General features: G+C 36.4%; 1 protein-coding gene across 2 annotated transcripts in view; it reads left to right on the plus strand.

The window, feature by feature from the left end:
• The window catches only part of LOC108760070 (POU domain protein 2), a 144701-nt gene extending 131329 nt beyond the window's left edge, over positions 1–13372 (plus strand). Inside the window, exons 5-10 of one of the 2 annotated variants that reach the window (XM_018505850.1) lie at positions 4639–4775; positions 7948–8280; positions 10828–10890; positions 11156–11445; positions 11732–12028; positions 12400–13372. In XM_018505850.1, coding sequence (XP_018361352.1) covers positions 4639–4775; positions 7948–8280; positions 10828–10890; positions 11156–11445; positions 11732–12028; positions 12400–12640 — 1361 coding nt within the window. In that variant the 3' untranslated portion in view covers positions 12641–13372. The remainder of the gene's footprint in view (positions 1–4638; positions 4776–7947; positions 8281–10827; positions 10891–11155; positions 11446–11731; positions 12029–12399) is intronic. The other variant, XM_018505852.1, reaches the window with a different exon arrangement.
• Positions 13373–18498: the final 5126 nt, after the last annotated feature.

Below are 18498 nucleotides of genomic sequence, written 5' to 3' on the forward strand. Positions count from 1 at the left end.
TTTCTTTGCTATTTTCTTTTCAGATTAACATAAGTTTTGTCAAAAATCGCCTAATCTTCAGTAGCCTTCAGGTGCGCTATTGTGCGCCGTTTTATCACCTGACAGACGTGACTCGCACGCGGTGAACACTCCTGATCTTGGAGGTTGCTCGTGCTCGGGTCGTCGGCCACGTAGTTTTTCGCCGTAGGTCACGCGAGAAGTTCTCTTGAGGGACGAAGGCGAAGGTCGCCATCGCAGCCTCGCATCCTCGACCTCTCGTAAGAGCGGCACGTATAACCGAGGGCTGCATCCACAGCTGCACCTCCCCACCGACGCCGCCCGTGTGTATCATCGCTTGCGTTCGTACTACTCTGCTTGACGACGATGTTTTCGACTCGCATTCGTACGAGTGTGCGTGGGTGATGGATAGACGGTTACCGTGTCACTCGTGCAAAGCGCTAAACGGACTTGAATGGCTCGAAATTGCATGGGCGACTGCATTGTGACCGCGTCGACGGCACAATGGACGGCCGTGCGATGAGCGCGCGAGTGTGCGTGCGTCGATGTGTATGCAGATGCGGCACAAAGAGACGTCGAGGATCCATCGGGAGATAACGATCTTCCAGATGAGAGACATTCTTTCGTACAGCTCGATATCGAATCGATGCCGGCTCGAGATCGGCGGGTGGATCGGCGGTCCGAATGACCGGTCCTTTCATCCGACTGTAGGGTCGCAGGTGTGAATTTGCTGGTAGTTTGAAACTAATAGCGAAGTCGTTATACTTTATTTGTTAATCGCGAGAGGAATGGCATCAAAGATATTTGCAAAAGAGATAGAGAGAGATAGAGTAAGTAAGAGTTGTAACTGAGAACGATTTATGCGGACAAAACGGTTTTGTTGAAGTATCTAAAAATTTAACTAGATATAGATCTGAAAATAATTTTGCACTGAGAGAAAAATGTTTGGTATTTGTAACTATAATTACATATCACTATAATTATGATTATTATTGCTATAATAATAGTAACAGTAACTATGTATATAGTTCTAACAACAAATGTATATAGTTGGCAATCTAAAATGACTATATAATTATAGTTGTTATAACCACAGAATAGTTGAAATTACCATAAAATTATAGTCACTTGAATTATTTTTATGGTAATTTCAACTATTTTATGGGGTTGTAACAACTATAATTATAGTCATTTTAGGTTGCCAACTATGTATATAGTTACTGTTATTATAGCAGTAATAATCATAATTATAGTGATATGTAATTATAGTTACAAATACCAAACATTTTTCTCTCAGTGTGTTAGATCATAAAAATAATTATGTAAAAACTGATTGTTAGATTGGCAAAGCTTTTTGCAGCATTATCTATATAAAATATATAATTATTTTGATGATTACCTATATACTTATTTTGATGGTTTAATGAAATTATTTTCAAATCTGCATTTAACTAAACTTTTGAATAATTTAATTTTGCTCCATTAAAATCATTCTTTCTGTGTGCTCCGTAACATTTTTTAAACTATAATAACTTTCTAAAATCCTTTTATATAGAATGTATTCTTTGTATCTAAAGATCTATCTCTTTCTAGCGCAACGATGGCGCACGAGACTTTATGAAATAAAAATCCGTTGGTGTTCACATTCACGTCTCAGTTCTTCATCTCTCTCTTTCGTACAGAAACGAGTAACGTGTCTACCCTAAACAAAATTTATCCTGACTATCCGTTGGCTTTTTTCTAAACTATCGTCTGTGATTCGTCGAGAGCGATGCGTCAGTTATTCGTGTACTGGCTGGAAAAAAAAACTGAAAAAAACCGTCGCTTCCTGTCGCATTACCTCCCCTTCTTTCTTCTGTCTCTAAATACATGTGCGTTTGTATGTAATCGGCGTGATTTTGCACGCGTGTATGTTGTAAAGAAGTAAAACCAATCGGCGGTAGTTTCATCCGCGAATCACTCTCTCTTTTTCTGTTATCAAAGACGTTGCACCTGGTACATAATACGGACCGCCATCTTGAACGCGTCGTTCATCGTAACGTACAAAGGAGAGCAAGGGTAAAATCGAAACTGGCAAAAATCACCCCAAAAATCTTGGACCCCTTCTTCTATCTCCCCACTACCAGCACTGTCTTTACCGTTTGCGAGGAGTCTGCGGAGGGGCCGACAGATTCTCACGGAAAAAAAGCGTAATTTTCGATGAAAAAAGGGAAGGGACGATGCAAATTCGTGGATGAAAAAGGAAAGCCTCGTGTGAGTCGCGTATGTACCTGCCGCAACATCCTGCGCGTTAGAAAGGACGAGGAATAGTAGGTACGGGGAGTAATAGGTCGCGCGAACGAAGGAAGAAGGGCCCAAGATACACCCATAGGTGGGGTAAAACGTGCCGAACGGAGCGAAATTTTATAGGGAATCCACACCAATGCTGTGCGTGCGTGCCAGTTTCCTGAAGGTATCCTACCTGACCTGTTGCGTCTTTTTTCTCCCTTTTTTTTTACGATTTCGGGGGAATCCTCCCGTCAGGTAACGCAGATGGAGAAGCGAAAATCGGGTCGGGGCCCCCGAAAAGTGACGCCGCGCTCTAGCAGGATATTCACTGGATTTTGAATTCCTTCACTCTTCTTCTTCTACGTTTCTATAACGATCGTTCCCGTAGCCCCAGTAGCACCTCGACGGACCCGAAGGATCTAGTCCCCCACCTGCGTTTCAGCGGAGCGTTTTTACAACGTTCTCGCGAGCGTTTATCTCCATTTTTGGTTTCTCTCCTCCAGCTTTTATCCTGGAATCGGAAGTTGATGGGAAAGTACCACGAGAAGAGCGGCTCCAAATGGCTAAGCGACTTCTACTTTTTGGCATTGCTGACCCTCGTCCCCCTTCGACATTGCCTCTCCGCGGTTTTCGACTTTTCCCACAAGAATGTGAGGGAATAGCTTCTTCCCTTTGTCTTTAGTCGCGGCTGATTGCTCGCTTCAGTTTACGTGTTTTTATCTCGTAAACGCGAAGGATCGTTACAGAGTCTAACAAAAGAAATGTGTAGAAATGTAATGTTGTCGAAACGATGATGAAAAGTATTAAGATCCGCAACATTAATAAATATAATCTATCAGATTTAATTTAGTATAATTTACGAATTCTGTAAATATCAGGAGACATGGTAATGTTAAATCAATCACTTGTTAAATTGATTCCCATGATCAAATCTCGTACCTATATAATTTTTATGATTACATAACGTTTGCATTTATAGAAATGTGCTGTGAGATTACGTGTATGTAACTTCATTACTTATTATGTAAATTTAATAATAGCTGTAAATAATTTCTAGCTTCTTTCTTTCCAATTCGAAATCCTAAAGTTTATTGCTCCCGATAACGTCCATAGAATCTCATTGCTGCGACAGCAGCCCTGAGCGCGACATACGTTGAATGCTATAAATCCCCCTTCAAAATAGTATATCGGCGTATCGAAATAATTATTAAAAATCGCGCGAGCCAATCGCGGTGCATAAGCCCATGTTCTCCAAATCAGCGAATCGGTTCCATGCCATTATCCGACAACCCCGGCGCGAACGAAACGAAGGAGGCTCTTAGTAAAGGGGTAGTGAGGGAGAAAGTAGACATAAGATACGATGATGGATGCTCGCGAAGGGTTGTTGCTGTACTGAGTAGGGGGAGAAAGACACGTCGAAAGGGCAAAAGGGTTCTCCTCGACCAATCGGCCTGACGTAACTGATGAGACCGACCAATCCCGGGGCCCAGCAGGGCCGTGTAGTAGTGGGGAAGATTGGTGCACCCTTAGGGGTACGGTTTCGTTGCGTCATTCTGACATTCGCTCTGTATCAGTTCGTCGACGAAGATCAACAGTGACTTCTAGGACTCGAAACGATCTCCGACAAACTAGCTTCTTCGAAACCGTTTTTTTTTATGGGTCCTTAAACTCGCGTCAATCGCTGCGGTCCGCATAAATATTAATGAGGTGTTAACGAGCGATAATTAAACTCAAAGACGTCCGTTCCAATTATCGCAAACTTAATTATTTTCTCAATCGATCGTCAGTTAACATTGCGCGAAGAAACGTGAACAATCGGTGCGTTTTTTTTTTATCGGAGTGCACAGCTTCTTTTTGTCTCATGTCTTCCGAAGCGCAATGGGATCGCGCCGATCGATAGATCAACGTGGGATCGCCGAGCGCGATCCCTTTTGCGCGAAAAATCGTTCGCCGTGCTGGACCTCGAGAAGCGTCCCAATGTAGGGACGACGAACGAAACGGACGAAGCTATGATGGTCTTCCTGGAAGAGTCCAGGATGATCTTCGCGGATATGCGTCTTCATGCCACCAGCACGCCGACCAGCACCCCCACGCGATACCATCATCATCAGAAGTATAGAGCGCAGAACAATAACGATTGTACGACAATAGCGCAATTCTTTTCTGATAAATTTGATAACAAACTACGGAGTCTAAAAATATAAATATTTTAAGTTCTGAGTCTTGCAACGTCAATGTTGCGCTACATCTTGAGTGCTTAATAAGAGTAAAAATAGAGATTTAATTTGAAAGATTTGTCAAGCATAAAAAATTTAAACACAAAAAAGTTTAGATCGAACAATATTTAAAAATCAAGGTTGTTACTTGTTGCAGATGCAGACTTGCATGGGGATGTCGATGGTCCTGAACTTAGCGGAGATGACAGGAGTATCGCAAGTGACATCCAAGATGCTACCGAGGCGCATCTTGATAATGACTCCATGGACTCGGACAGGGAAGCTCTCAATCTGGTAAATAAATTTTGATCTAATTCTATTTGTTTTGATTTATTCTTTCCGTTTTTTCTATATTCGCGATTGTAATATTTTTTTAATTGGTATTGAAATTGAATTATTTTGTTAACGAAGATTTCTCTTGTACCTGTTTAATTTAATATTTTATAAATATTTTATAAAGTATATATTATTCAATACTTTATGAATATATGATTGTGATTAGAAGACAAAAAGATATTGACTATATGTTTGTCATGTATTATTGCGCGTTATTAATAATTATCGGAAGTGTATACAGAGTGCTGAAAAGAGGCGCGGCTTTTAGTGCCGCGAGCAAAATATACGAGTATAATTCGCAAATAATTTGCACGGCATCTTGCGTGCACGAAGCTGCAGACTGCTTGTATAATACGCGCGAAATTAGTCGCTCTTCGTGTCAATGGTTCTATTAACATCGACACGTCTGATATATGTTCTTAAAATTAATAACGAATGACAAACATTTTTACGGTCTTAATAAATGATTATTATCGACACTATTGTTAACAAAATGTAAAAACGTGTAGCATCTTTGGTTCGTTTATTCAATCAAACATAAAACATTACAAACGCTAAGTTTGCCAGATGTAGTAATTTTTATGAACAAATATTTAAAAAACTTACATAGTATAATATAGTGAATGTGAAGTAATCCTTGTATAAAAATTGAAAAGGTTATATCAAATTTTTTTCTTATAAATAAAAATATTTTTTTGATACATAAATAATTAAATCAAGTAAAAAATATTTTATATGTAAATAGATAATATTTTTTATTTATTTCAATTTGTTTTTGGAAATAGTATATGTAATATTTTTATGAGAATCTCTTTCGATTAATCAATCTTGTATTTTGTTTACGCTGTTATTGTTGATAATTAAATATGTCTTCGTACTAAACTCGTCAATAATATTTACAAAAGATGATTTTCTTCAATAACTTAACTTCAATGGTATTTTCTTTACTTATTTTGACAAAAGCGTGCTTTGTCATGTCACCCATTGTCATCTGTTGCCTGTGTGCATTGCTTAAATGTATCAACAACGTTACCAATCCCATTTGCGAGCATAATATCAAGCGTGCTTTCTTTCGAGAGGAACGTTCGCGGACGCGGTGCGACCGTGTCTTCGATTTTTTTTTTTTTCGTACAGGACGCTCTTGACGGGCGTAAAAAGCGCTCGCGATCAATATTTGACAAATAAATAAAGGAAGCCACTAGCGAGATGGACGACAAGAAGGGACGACGTAGGGAGAGTAGGTTTTATAAAACACAAAAGCGCAGGATGGACCGTAGTGACCAATATCCTGACCTGGCCGAGTGTAAACACGGCTTTGTTCGACGGCGAATTTACTCTGTAATATTAGGGAGGGTGGCCCTCCTCGCGCGCGGCCCGGCTGATTCTTCGTGTTCTCGGTCCCACGTTATAGCGTGAAATGTCGTAGCCCGCATTTTAGGGGAATCAAAGATTGTCACTTGATAATATGAAACGATAAACTATTTAGTTGTAGAGCACCAAAAATTGTGCATAGCATCTTACTGACCAAAGTCTCTCAGAAAAGATTTCTCTAACGAAACAAAGAGTATTCGTGACATATTTTATCTTTATGTAATATAAAAATAATACAATATTAAAATTAGAGCAATATTTCCTATTCTTCTTTCTCAAATTAAATAAGATTCTCTATATAATTAAATAAGTCCTTATATCGATCCTATTTTATGATAAATTGAAGATATAGCATTGGATTCGGAAATCTTTTCTATGGGTATAGTAACGACTATTGATTGATGTAATATTGACTCTTAAAATTGGACAGGATGTTTACTGAAATTTTGTAAAAACGTTTCCTGCAAATTCCCGGATTTTTCAAATATTTTTATTCAAAATTCCAAGTAATAATGGAAAATTTTTTAATGCAAAAAATTTTGAAATAAATGGAAATGCAAGCAACGCAAACAATTATATATATCGAAAACTAATAAAAGAAGATTTCATGAAATTACATGTATCTATTATTTTCTACAATCAAAGTCGCGAAATGTAAAGAGGATAATATAATATATAGCGAAGACTCACTATGATATAGTTATTCTCTTTTACTGAGTGTATTTCACTGTTACTCTGACTTTTTAAATAAAAATTTTATTGTATATTTTACTGTTGCTCTGATTTTTTTTTAAATAAAAACTCACGAGAATGTTTACGTGAGTATTTATACATACGCGAATATATATGCTATACTTATTGCTAATCGATTGTCAATATTTTGCATTAGCAAGAAAAAATGATAAAAAAAAAACAATGTTTTCGAGAAAGAAACAGAGTTAAAATAAAAAATAAAATTCTAAAAATTTTTATACTACTGATTTAACTCCACGAAAATCCTTGATTTTTCTTGAGTTAAAATTTTAGTCCTACTTTTTTTTATCTTAAAGGTGCCTCTTCATGCTGACGCTCGACGCTTATTTTCGGCGTCAAAATAAGTCACGTGATAAAAATTGACGAATATTAATATTTTGACGTTGAAAATGAGTGTTAAGCGTTAGTATGAAAAGGCATCTTTAATTTCAAAGTTAAAAAAGAAATTCCCTAAAAATCGTTTTTTCATGTTTTTCAGGTAGTAAACGTCGTATGGAAATATATCTTCTTAGGCTGCATTCAGAAACATCACCCGAGTGCCCCCGTGCATTGTCTTATCCTTGTTGTTCACCTATGTTAAACAAGGATAAGATAATACACGAGGACACTCGAGGTAATGTTTCTGAACGCAGCCTTAGAAAGATAAATATATGTATATCTTAAAATATATATCTACACTGAGAAAAAAATGCTGTTGATTCAATTAAAGTCTATATTACGGGTTGTCACTAACATAAGTGATTAATTCATGTATATTTTTATCGATATAAAGGCATAAATTATTATTTCAATAATCAAGCCTTTATGTCAATAAAATATATACATGAATTAATCACTTATGTTAGTGACAGCCCGTAATATAGACTTTAATTAAATCAACAGCATTTTTTCTCAGTGTAGTAATTACATTTTTCATACAATTTTTGTTGTATATTTTTAGTTAAATTTACATTAGATTTATTAATACAAAAAAGGTCGAATTAATACAAATTTGATGTTGCTTCAGGTCACAGATGTCTCGCAACGCAACAGCAGCAGCGGTACTAGTGGCAGCGCGTCCTCGCCGAGTTCCGGAATCAGCAGCCAGCTCACCGGCAGTCACCAGCAGCAACACACGTCTGGCCAACAAAACAATAGCAATTCTGCGCTGGCGACTGCTCAATTGCTCAGCCAGCAATTGCTGATGCATGGTGCATTAGGGACTCAGGATCTCCAAGCGCTCGCTTCGACGTTGCAACATCATCAACTACAATCGCTACAACAACAACTGCAACAATTCGCCATGTTTCAGGCCAATCCAGCAGCGGGACAGCTTCCGCCGTTCTTCTTGCAAAATCAGGTGGGTGATGAACGATGAAATTCATTCTATATAAATCAGAATCTATTAAAAAATAATATTTTCGATTTTCGAGTCGTTTTATCGATAGCTACTTCGCCGAATTACTTATCTATTTAAATCACAAATTGCATTCCGTATCATTGTGATTCGTCAGCGGGATCGGACCCGATCGGAGCGGATCGTCAAAGCAGCGACGTTCGGCAGTGCTATCTGATCAGGGTGCAGATCAGGCGAGAGCGAACGTCTTATTCTTCGCGTATTCGCGATTCGACGTCGAGATAGCCGTCTGGCAATGGCACAAAGGAAATCGGGTTGCTACCTCCTCGTTTAGGCTTGCTCTCATCGATGCAAATGTACACGAGCAGCGCCTTGCAACCGCATCACAGCTGAATTTCGCGCTCCATTACGTCGCATTAAAGTCTTCTTAAAGGAGTAGTCATCGAAATAATCCCGACGCAATCTCTAATGGAATTTGCGGTGTCCGTTTATTTAGTCCCATTATGCGTATCTATTGCTTCGCATTGATGAAAGCAAAAAGTGGAATGCAATGTAATGTAATTTATCGCAAAAGTAATAGCTGAAAAATCTTAGGTATAAAATCGGTTGTGCAAAGATGAAAAAGATATTACTGAGGAATCTGAATTTTAAAATACACCTGGTAACATCATAATAATATAACAATCAGAAAACGCTTACAAAACGAATAATAATTGAAGACATCCCCGGAAAAAGCATACAAAGCGATTTCCTGATTTTTCTTGATAAATATCACGTTTCGAGTATGCCTTAAAACCCGCGCCTGACGATCGCCGAAAAAAAGAAGCGACATATTTATCAGTCGTCTCGCAGCACACATTCCTCCTCCGATGAAAGAAGCGTTCCACGATTTTCTCACTATTTGTTCGTTGGATCTTTCGGATCGACAGAAGGTGGAGGAATCGATCTACGATATCCGGGGATACGTTGAAAAACGATCCCGCTTCCTGGATGCGCTCCCTCTCCCCCTTTTTCTCATTTGTGCGGCCCTTCTCGCGAGCGATCTGAATGGACCGGGCTTTGCATTTACGAAAAAAAAATGTCTATAGAATCCATCACGACGTGCGCGTGCAACTATAGTCTCCGGGAAAAATCAACAAAACGACTTCGAGGTTTAGCACACTTAATGGGCAGCGGCGTTCGTATGTATTATATATTTATTGTGCACGCACACGTACACGCGTATTTGCACATAGGGCCCTAGATATTTCCCGTCTGTATCAGAAGGTACCGCACGATGCAACAAGGTGGGCTTAGAGCCCTTCGGCACCTTGCCCCGGGGCGCCTTTTGTTACCTCACACGTGGCCAGGATGTTTCCTTTTTTCATCGCGCTCCTTCTCTTTCTTAGCTACAGAAGGACCTTCCTTCTCCGTGTGTTCTTCCTTCCTTTTTTTATTCGTGTGCAGCATTAAGACAGGCACACGACCTTCTCCATTCGAGAAAGCGCCGAATACAACCTGCCCCTTTCAACCCCTTCGCGGGCGGTTACGCGTGTGCGCCACGTGAGGACTTTTGTGGCTTATCTGCCGCAACAAAGGTTCAATTTCTTCATTCAGAGATCTTTCGTCCTTCAGGGATCTTTTTCTATCTTTATTTTAATTACTGTAAAATGATCTTTTTTGCTCTGAATAATTGTAAAATATTTAAAACCATTTTTGGATATAGAATGACATGTATCACTATTTGTTATATGAAAATTTGAAGGATTTTTCGAGTAAATTAAAGTAAAAAAATATAATGTATATATTTAGATATACATACAGGTTACAAAATATTTTTTAGATTTGTTAACTTTCGCAAAAGTTACCGCATGCCTTGATTTTTTTATCAATTGTTATTCTCACACAGTAGAAAAATGCTTGCATTATCTGTAGCATTTCTGTAAATATTTTTAAATCTCTGTCCTGTCTCTTAAGCACTAAGAGATCAACTCCGCTTAAAGTTAAACAGAATGTCTTTCGTAGACGATAAACCTGTCGCGGTTGATCCCGCACGTGGCTCAACTCGAGGCATTTCCGTAGGGTGTCTTCGCGGCCACAATGCGCATAAACTAACTGCTCGTATGCCGGCGACACGCGACCAACCCCGAACCCTTTCCGATCCGGGATACCGTACCCGTGATGCGAACCCTTCATTCTCATAATCGAATATCGCATGGCTAAGGAATGGATGAAGATAATCGATCGGACTGATTCAACCCTTGGAATATATTTTTCGTACCTGTACACGCGCTCAACACGTGCCGTGTTCCGTAAAAACACTAAGACATTTATCTTCGAGACTGACGGGCGCAAAATTATCTATAAGTGACGGTACATAGCTGTATTTTTGAATCACAATGCTCGTTTACAGAAATTTAGGACCATAGAGATATGACGGATCAATTATAAGCTGTATTTCATTTTGAAATGCATTTTAAAGATACCGCGGAAATGAATTTCTATTTTGAATAGAAATGAAGTGCAGATGACCATTATTGATTTTTACCAATGGTCGTCAACGTCTTGCAGGGGCTGTTGCAGAGCGGTGGCTACCCGACAAGACCGAGTCATCCGCGCTCACAGTCCATGCAGGTACGATTTAGGACAGAGTTGTATCCAGGCATTGTTGATTGCAAAATTTATTTACGGACGAAAGCATGAACATTATTTTGTAATAATAAGGGTTAAAATTCCTTTAGAAGTGATAAGAGCATATTATAGAGATATCTAGATCACTTTTAAAAGGCTCGATACAACTTTAATATGCATGTTTAGAACGGCGAACGATTATTATCTTAAACATCTCGTGTGTGTTTTGGAATAATTTAAAATTGATAAGAAAAACTATAATTGTTAGGTGCAAGCGGCAGCGCAGTTGCTACAGAAGCAGCAAGTTCTTCAAAATAGCGGCAATTTGGTCGGGCGAAGTTTGGCGCAAAGATCATCGCCACCACCTAGCACACCGCCAGCAGTAAAACCGACGAGATTAGAACCTTCGCCGGAGGAAACAACGGACCTCGAAGAGTTAGAACAGTTCGCCAAAACCTTCAAACAAAGACGGATCAAGCTTGGTTTTACTCAAGGAGACGTCGGACTTGCCATGGGCAAACTTTACGGCAACGATTTTTCCCAAACTACGATCTCCAGGTAAACATATTTTTTGTGTAAACTTCAATTAAATAAATATAATTTTCAAATAAATATAAATGCTACAAAAATGTTTCAAAAATATTTGTATTCGGAGTTTTTGAGTTGTTTTTCTTTTAAGACTATTGAGCTTATACATACATATATATTATTCAAATTATTTCTTTTATATATAATAGAGATTAGAGGTATAAACCAAAAGTAGTTTATTTACGTCATTTTAAAGTTAATGAAATAAATGATTATTGACACTAAGTTGAGCAAAATCAATGGTTATGCATTCTAGGTTTGAAGCACTGAATCTTTCCTTCAAAAATATGTGCAAGCTGAAACCACTGTTACAAAAGTGGTTAGAGGATGCCGATAATTCATTGAACAATCCTAACTCTCTGTCGAATCCACTTACGACACCGGAAGCAATTGGCAGGCGGCGGAAGAAGAGAACGTCGATAGAGACCAGCGTAAGAGTGGCTCTCGAAAAGGCTTTTATCCAAAACCCAAAACCCACGTCCGAGGAGATAACCATACTGGCGGATAGTCTTGCGATGGAGAAAGAAGTAGTTCGTGTGTGGTTTTGTAACAGGTAGATATTAAAATTGTTAAGATATACACATGGCCGTATCCAGAATTTTTTTCAGAAGGGATTTTGTCAATGTATCATATAAACAGCAATTTTTTGCGTTAATGAGTTGTTTTTTTTTTTTAATATATTTTAGAGTTTAGAATGTTTCTTTTTCAAGATTTATTTTGAATTGGAAAAAATAGGTCAATCGTAACTTTTAATCATAAATTTTGGAGGAAATTTAACCTCTCCCCTCTCTCCCAGATACATGCGTAAATATACATAGTTGGATATATACGGAAAGATCTTTATTTTTTTTCTTTATTACGATAATAGATTGTAAATTTTGCATCGTTTTCTTTCTCTTCAAGCAACATGTAATTATATTCCAGGAGGCAGAAGGAAAAGAGGATCAATCCGCCAACAGCTGCAATGGGCAGTCCAACAATGACGTCGCCTGCACCTTCGGTATTTGCTTCCCTCGCCAATTCCATCTCTGGCAGTCCTTTAGCGCTTACAACGCATTCCTCCAGCGCTGGTCACTCGCATCCTCATCCAACACCCATACCTCTCGCTTTAGTAACTTCGTCAGGCGGTAATTATCATCCACTGAACAACAAGTCCCACGAGTGACACCAGCAAGTGACCCATCAAGGGGACACTCTCTACCATCAGCATCATCAGCAATCACACCAACAGCAACAGCATCATCATCAGCAACAAGCACGACGCTTGTGCAATCTACCAGAATTCTATCATTAGCCATGATTTGATTTCTCGAAGCTATTAATCGAGGTAACGTTCGGAATATCGGACCTCAATGATCTCTAAGTCTGCCTATTCTTTGTTTATTGGCATTGAGTTAATTTATTCATTCGTGATTTTCTCTTCAATCCCGTTTTATATTTTAATATTTTGACTGTGAAAAGAAAGTCAAGAATAGACAAGTTAACTCGGCATTTAACTTTAACAACTAACTAGTATCACTGATGGGGCTATCAAATGGAATTCGATAATAGCGTACAAGAAATAAAAAATTTATGAAGAAATCACAAGGAAATCCAAAGAAGATGTAATCAATTTTATAGACAATTGAGGAGTGATTGAACGAGAGGGTGTAAATTAAATAAAATACTATAAATAAGAGAAATCTAAATCCATGTTGATGATTAAATCATCCGCAGTTGTAAGCATTTAAAGGGTATACGAAGACACGCTGCGTATTACATACAGTATGAATATTAATATGCACTTTTAAGTATACGGAAAATTAATAATTAATTCGGTTGAATGCATTAGTGTGCACTAATTCACATTAAAGACTGTTGTAAAAAAATTGATAAACACGTAAATATAATATACATAAACAGTTAAACGAGCTAAATGTTCAGCATAAGTTATTTTTTATGTCGTATGCTGTACGTTTTATCAATCGAAAATGTTTATGTTTATTATACATAAACAGTTAAACGAGCTAAATGTTCATAAGTTATTTTTTATGTCGTATGCTGTACGTTTTATCAATCGAAAATGTTTATGTTTATTATATTTACACACCTAAATAGATACATAACTTACTTTTTAATCTGTAATAGTGCAAATTAATATATCCAACCGCGTACAAATTTGTTATATAAGTTTTTTACTGTATATGAGGCAATTATGAGAGATTATTATATTATTATTAGGACAATTTTTTTAATGGAATAGCTTTAATTTTACGTAATTTTATACGTTTCAGGCGTATAAAGTGAATCATGTTGGAATGTATTGTTTTTCTTTCTCATTTGAAAACTATTCAATGGCGAACAGAAATTGCATTTATCTGCAAACAAAACGAACTGACTTTAACACTAGAAGTATCAAACAGTCCTTATCTTTCTATATTTTATAGATAATATTATCAAAAGATACGGTAGTATTTCGGCTTTAAAAGTGTAATAACGTCTAGCGATAGCACGAGACCAATCATGTATCTTTATGCGAGCCGTTGGGTTTTTGAATAAAGCATTATTAGATTTCAAGAAGAGCTGAACCGATTATGTTCTTTGTATATTCAATATTTTGCACTCAGATTGTATATTTCTTATGTAAAAGATAAGATTTTAATACAAGATTTTGAAATTTTTTTTTACTTACCGATAATTATATCTTTCATATTGATGTAATATTTGGTTCTTCATCATTTTCCCAGACAACAAAAAGTGTCTAAAATCGGATCATAAGACGTCTTTTAGTCGTCTAAAAGATGACTTAAAGACATTTTATGTCATAATTTTAGACTTTGTGTTTGGGTTCTTTATTTTCAGTAATTCAGATATTTAATTTTTTTAATGAGTAAGAAAAATGTCGGTACTTCTAGTGTCAATGCTTGTAAATCGTGTGTTATTAATAATAGAAAGTTTGACAATTCCTAATTGCAATCCGATTGTTCATGAAAATTATCAAATTATGTTCATATAAACACGAATTCTACATATGTTTATATTAACATTTTTATAAATGCAGAGTGTATAATTTCATATAATTTTTATAGATTACTCCTGATATATTTCAATTATCATTTCAAAAGATGATCGATGATCTTTTATTAACAACTTTTTTTAATACCTTTGCATATACTCTAATTTACTAAAATTAGTCGTTTGCGAGGAAATACTTATTACTTATTTTTTATAAATTTAATTTGGTTGCAGCATTATCGAAAACTATAACGAACGAGTTATATCAAACACTAACTTCATTAAGCAAGTATCTATTTACACATATGTTTGAATGATTCTAATCGCAATAAATGATGCAGAAAAAATTACTTTACTCATTTTTTTCTTTTCTTCATTGTTGATGTCTTTTTTGAAAATAATTTTATTCGAGGATGTCTTTACTTCCCTGCGACAAACAGAGCTATAGCGTCTCAATGATAAAATAGCGAGATCCGACAATACAATTGTACATACATAGATATACGTAGGCGTGTCTGTCATCGTATCGTACATATCTGTGTCACAGGGCTGTATATATTATACGATTTAAGTCCACCAAATGTTACCGAGGATGCGATGCAAGACGATCGCATGCGGCGTCGCTCTCCCGCGTGCATAGCAACGTTTAGCACTTGCATCCTTGATGAAAAAACTTTTGACAGTCACGAGCGATTAGTTAGCAGTAGTTAAAAATACTGTACATAATGCGGTACCTAGATAATACGTAATGTATATATGATCACGTACATTAAATGGCGAGCTATATAAAGCGTACATATACACTCGTACATCGAGATAGACGCAGTGGAGATTTAAACGCTTCCGATTTTTACGTTATATCTTATTCGTAAAAGTACACAGCACGATATGTCATGTATTTTTTAATACGAGTGATTTAATATATTTTAATATATATTTTTCGTTGTATATATAGGCTCCTATTGGTATATTAGATACTAGGTAGAAACTTTTTGCTCTCCGCTGTGACTCGATTTACGCTCGCTATGATCAATCCGTTTCCCGCGAACACTTTCGGTGATTAATTAAGGGCTATGATTTTAGATTATAGGCCAGGAAACGTGATATACCAATCATATACTTATTCCTAAAACTCATGCGTGTGTATAGATTCCATTATCAACGTGAAAAATTTGCGTAAGAATGTATACATATATAAATACAGTAATTTTATTGTAACATCACGTAAGTTGTCGACTGTGCATCATAGTATATACAAAATCTTTACGTGCATCTGCGTATACATATGCATATATAAATATACATAAATGTATAAACGAACGTTGTATATAGTAAAGATTTAATAAGACGAGATAAGATTTAATAGGACAAGATTTAATAGCAACATGTACTATTATCATCATAATCATTGTCATCATTATCATCATATTATTGAGATTGGTATGTAGTCACAATACATGCTACTGTTGTTAATGTCGCTTGTCGTGTACATTACCATACGACTTTTTATGTATCTAACAGTGTTTTACGTTTCTAACTGTACGTAAGTTACACGTGGAAAGCGCATGCTGTCATTATATGATTCAATAATTTGCACGGTGCCACCGTATTGTTACGTTGCGCTACAAAATAATTTAAAATGCAACAACAGTATTTTGATATATATAGAAAACTTTAATTGCGTAGTTTTCTTCTAAATTATTTGAATAAGTTCAATCACAGAAGATTAATATTGTACAAATGCGTTAGAAAATTTCTTTCCAGCGAGAGTCTGGCCGAACTGTTAGACCACGTACGAGCAACATCCGATAGCTTCTTTTTGTCTCATTTCATACTTCATCTCATTTCTATCCTTAAACCTGAACTCCCAGAGTCGTGGACCAAGCTGTAGCGAAAACACATTCTCGACAAAAACATGCGCGTGAGACAGAAAGGCGAATTATAGTAAGATAAAGGGAGAAACGCGAATAAAAAGAGTTCCTAAGGTCACACATCCGTTGACAGGTACGCGGGGACGACGATGAGTGAAAAGAGGACAGGGAGGTAGAGAATACGATACCTCGAAAGGAAATTGAAAAGAGAAGACAGTTAAGCAAAGAGAGTCATAAAGGCGGGGAGAAGGTTATCGATTTTTGTTCGTCAGCAATTTGTAGATAATTAATATGATAATGATATAGAGAGATACGATCCCCACTCCTCTCCTCGCTACGGCATCATCGTCGGCTAATTATCGTTCGATATGTTGTAATGCGTTTAATAGACGTAATGCGCAAACGGATAGACATTTTATTGTATTAGTTACACCCATCAATTATTATTAGTTATTATTATTTCATTATATATATTTTAACTTTTATTATTTGAGAATAAAAGTGCTAGAGAGCTTTCAGTTACAGCAGCATTTTTTTGTTTGATTTTCTGTAGTTCCTCACTCCTTTATTCCTTCCAAGTTACGATTTTAGTTTATGTTTGTAAAAAAAAGATACATGGGAAGATATTTTTTATGGCATGGATCACTTTCGATGACAGATGCCTATATATCTTAGTTTTGAAAAAAATTTTTTTTTTATTACATTTGTGATGTCGCGTTAGAAATGTATTTTTCTCCTACCGTCCTGTCATTTACATCTGTGTGTGTATATATTAACTGTACATACAATTTAGTAGTGAATAGATAATACTCGATTTGCTATATATATCTGCGTTAAAGCCAATCTTCGATCAGACGGGATAAGAAGCAAGATTAAATACAGGATTAAGATGTGAAGTAATTCTTAATTATTCAAACATTTTTGGCAATGCCAAAAATCATAAATACCGGCTATAAATGAGTAAAATTTATTAGTATAACAATTTGTAAATTATTCAAGTAACATATTTTGAATTACTAAATTAACTTTTGCATAGAGTCATTTTTTATAAAGCGCGCATTAAATTTAAACGAACAGAAATTATACGATCTCTTGCTTTTTATTTCCATCTGCGTCATAATTTGGCTTAAGGCGATTCTAGATGTTCTCAGTAATTAGGAGAAAACGAAGCTACAAAGCTCCGGGTATACCAATTAGTCGACTACTTGTAGAAGAATTTATACTTTCGACGCAAGACGTGCAATTGGATACTTTAAGTTTTGATAGAATTAAATGCCAAATTACGACAAGCTGAGTTAAAGTTTGATTTTAAGAAACATTAAGAAGAGTACAATTAATCTTTCTGGAATCAGCCAAATTGTGCGTAAATATTTGCGGAGTGTACTTAAAGATGTCTGTACTCTAATCGGAAATAATTTTACTTGTGAAATTGGATAGTAGAAAATCGTGCGTATTTTTCAATTTATGGCATTTTGCATCTTAAGTTGAAGTGCCCAATTTTTCGACGTCTTCGTGGAAAATTATAGAATTACCATAGGTTTTATTAACGTTCGATGTGTAATATGTTATCACGAGGCGCATAACATAATCGTGTAAGGGTAATACGCGAAGAGCACGGTATGACAGTTCTTAAAACGTTGCGACGATCGGAAATCCCGTTCAAATAAGAACGATAAATCGTTTAACTATTTTGTACTAAGAATTATCGGAGCGATCATGAACGACGGTGTCGCAATTCATAAATCTTTCCGTCGGCGGACTGTAATAATTATAGACAAATTTCCTGCTAATGTGTGTCTGCAACTATCTCCTCTCATCTTTTGATGAAAGGATGATTTTTTTGGGACTGAAAGAGAAAAAGAAAGAGAGAGAGGAGAGAGTGAATGAGAAGGAGAGAATGAAAATATGAGAGGAAGAGCGAATGTATAAATAAAATCATATCAATCATAAATAGTTCGTGTTATCTAGATATACTACGATTATTACAATTATTATTTATCACAGTATAATTATAGTGAAGGATATTGTAATTGTATAATAAACTGGATCATAGATAATCTTTGCTGTCCCATGATTTCAATATGCGTGTGGAAAAGTTCGATTATATATTTTCTAATCCTACATTCAACTGATTTTGAGAATTAATTTTAATAATTTT

The sequence above is a fragment of the Trachymyrmex cornetzi genome, unplaced genomic scaffold (assembly GCF_001594075.2).
Source record: "Trachymyrmex cornetzi isolate Tcor2-1 unplaced genomic scaffold, Tcor1.1 scaffold217, whole genome shotgun sequence".
NCBI lineage: Eukaryota > Metazoa > Arthropoda > Insecta > Hymenoptera > Formicidae > Trachymyrmex > Trachymyrmex cornetzi.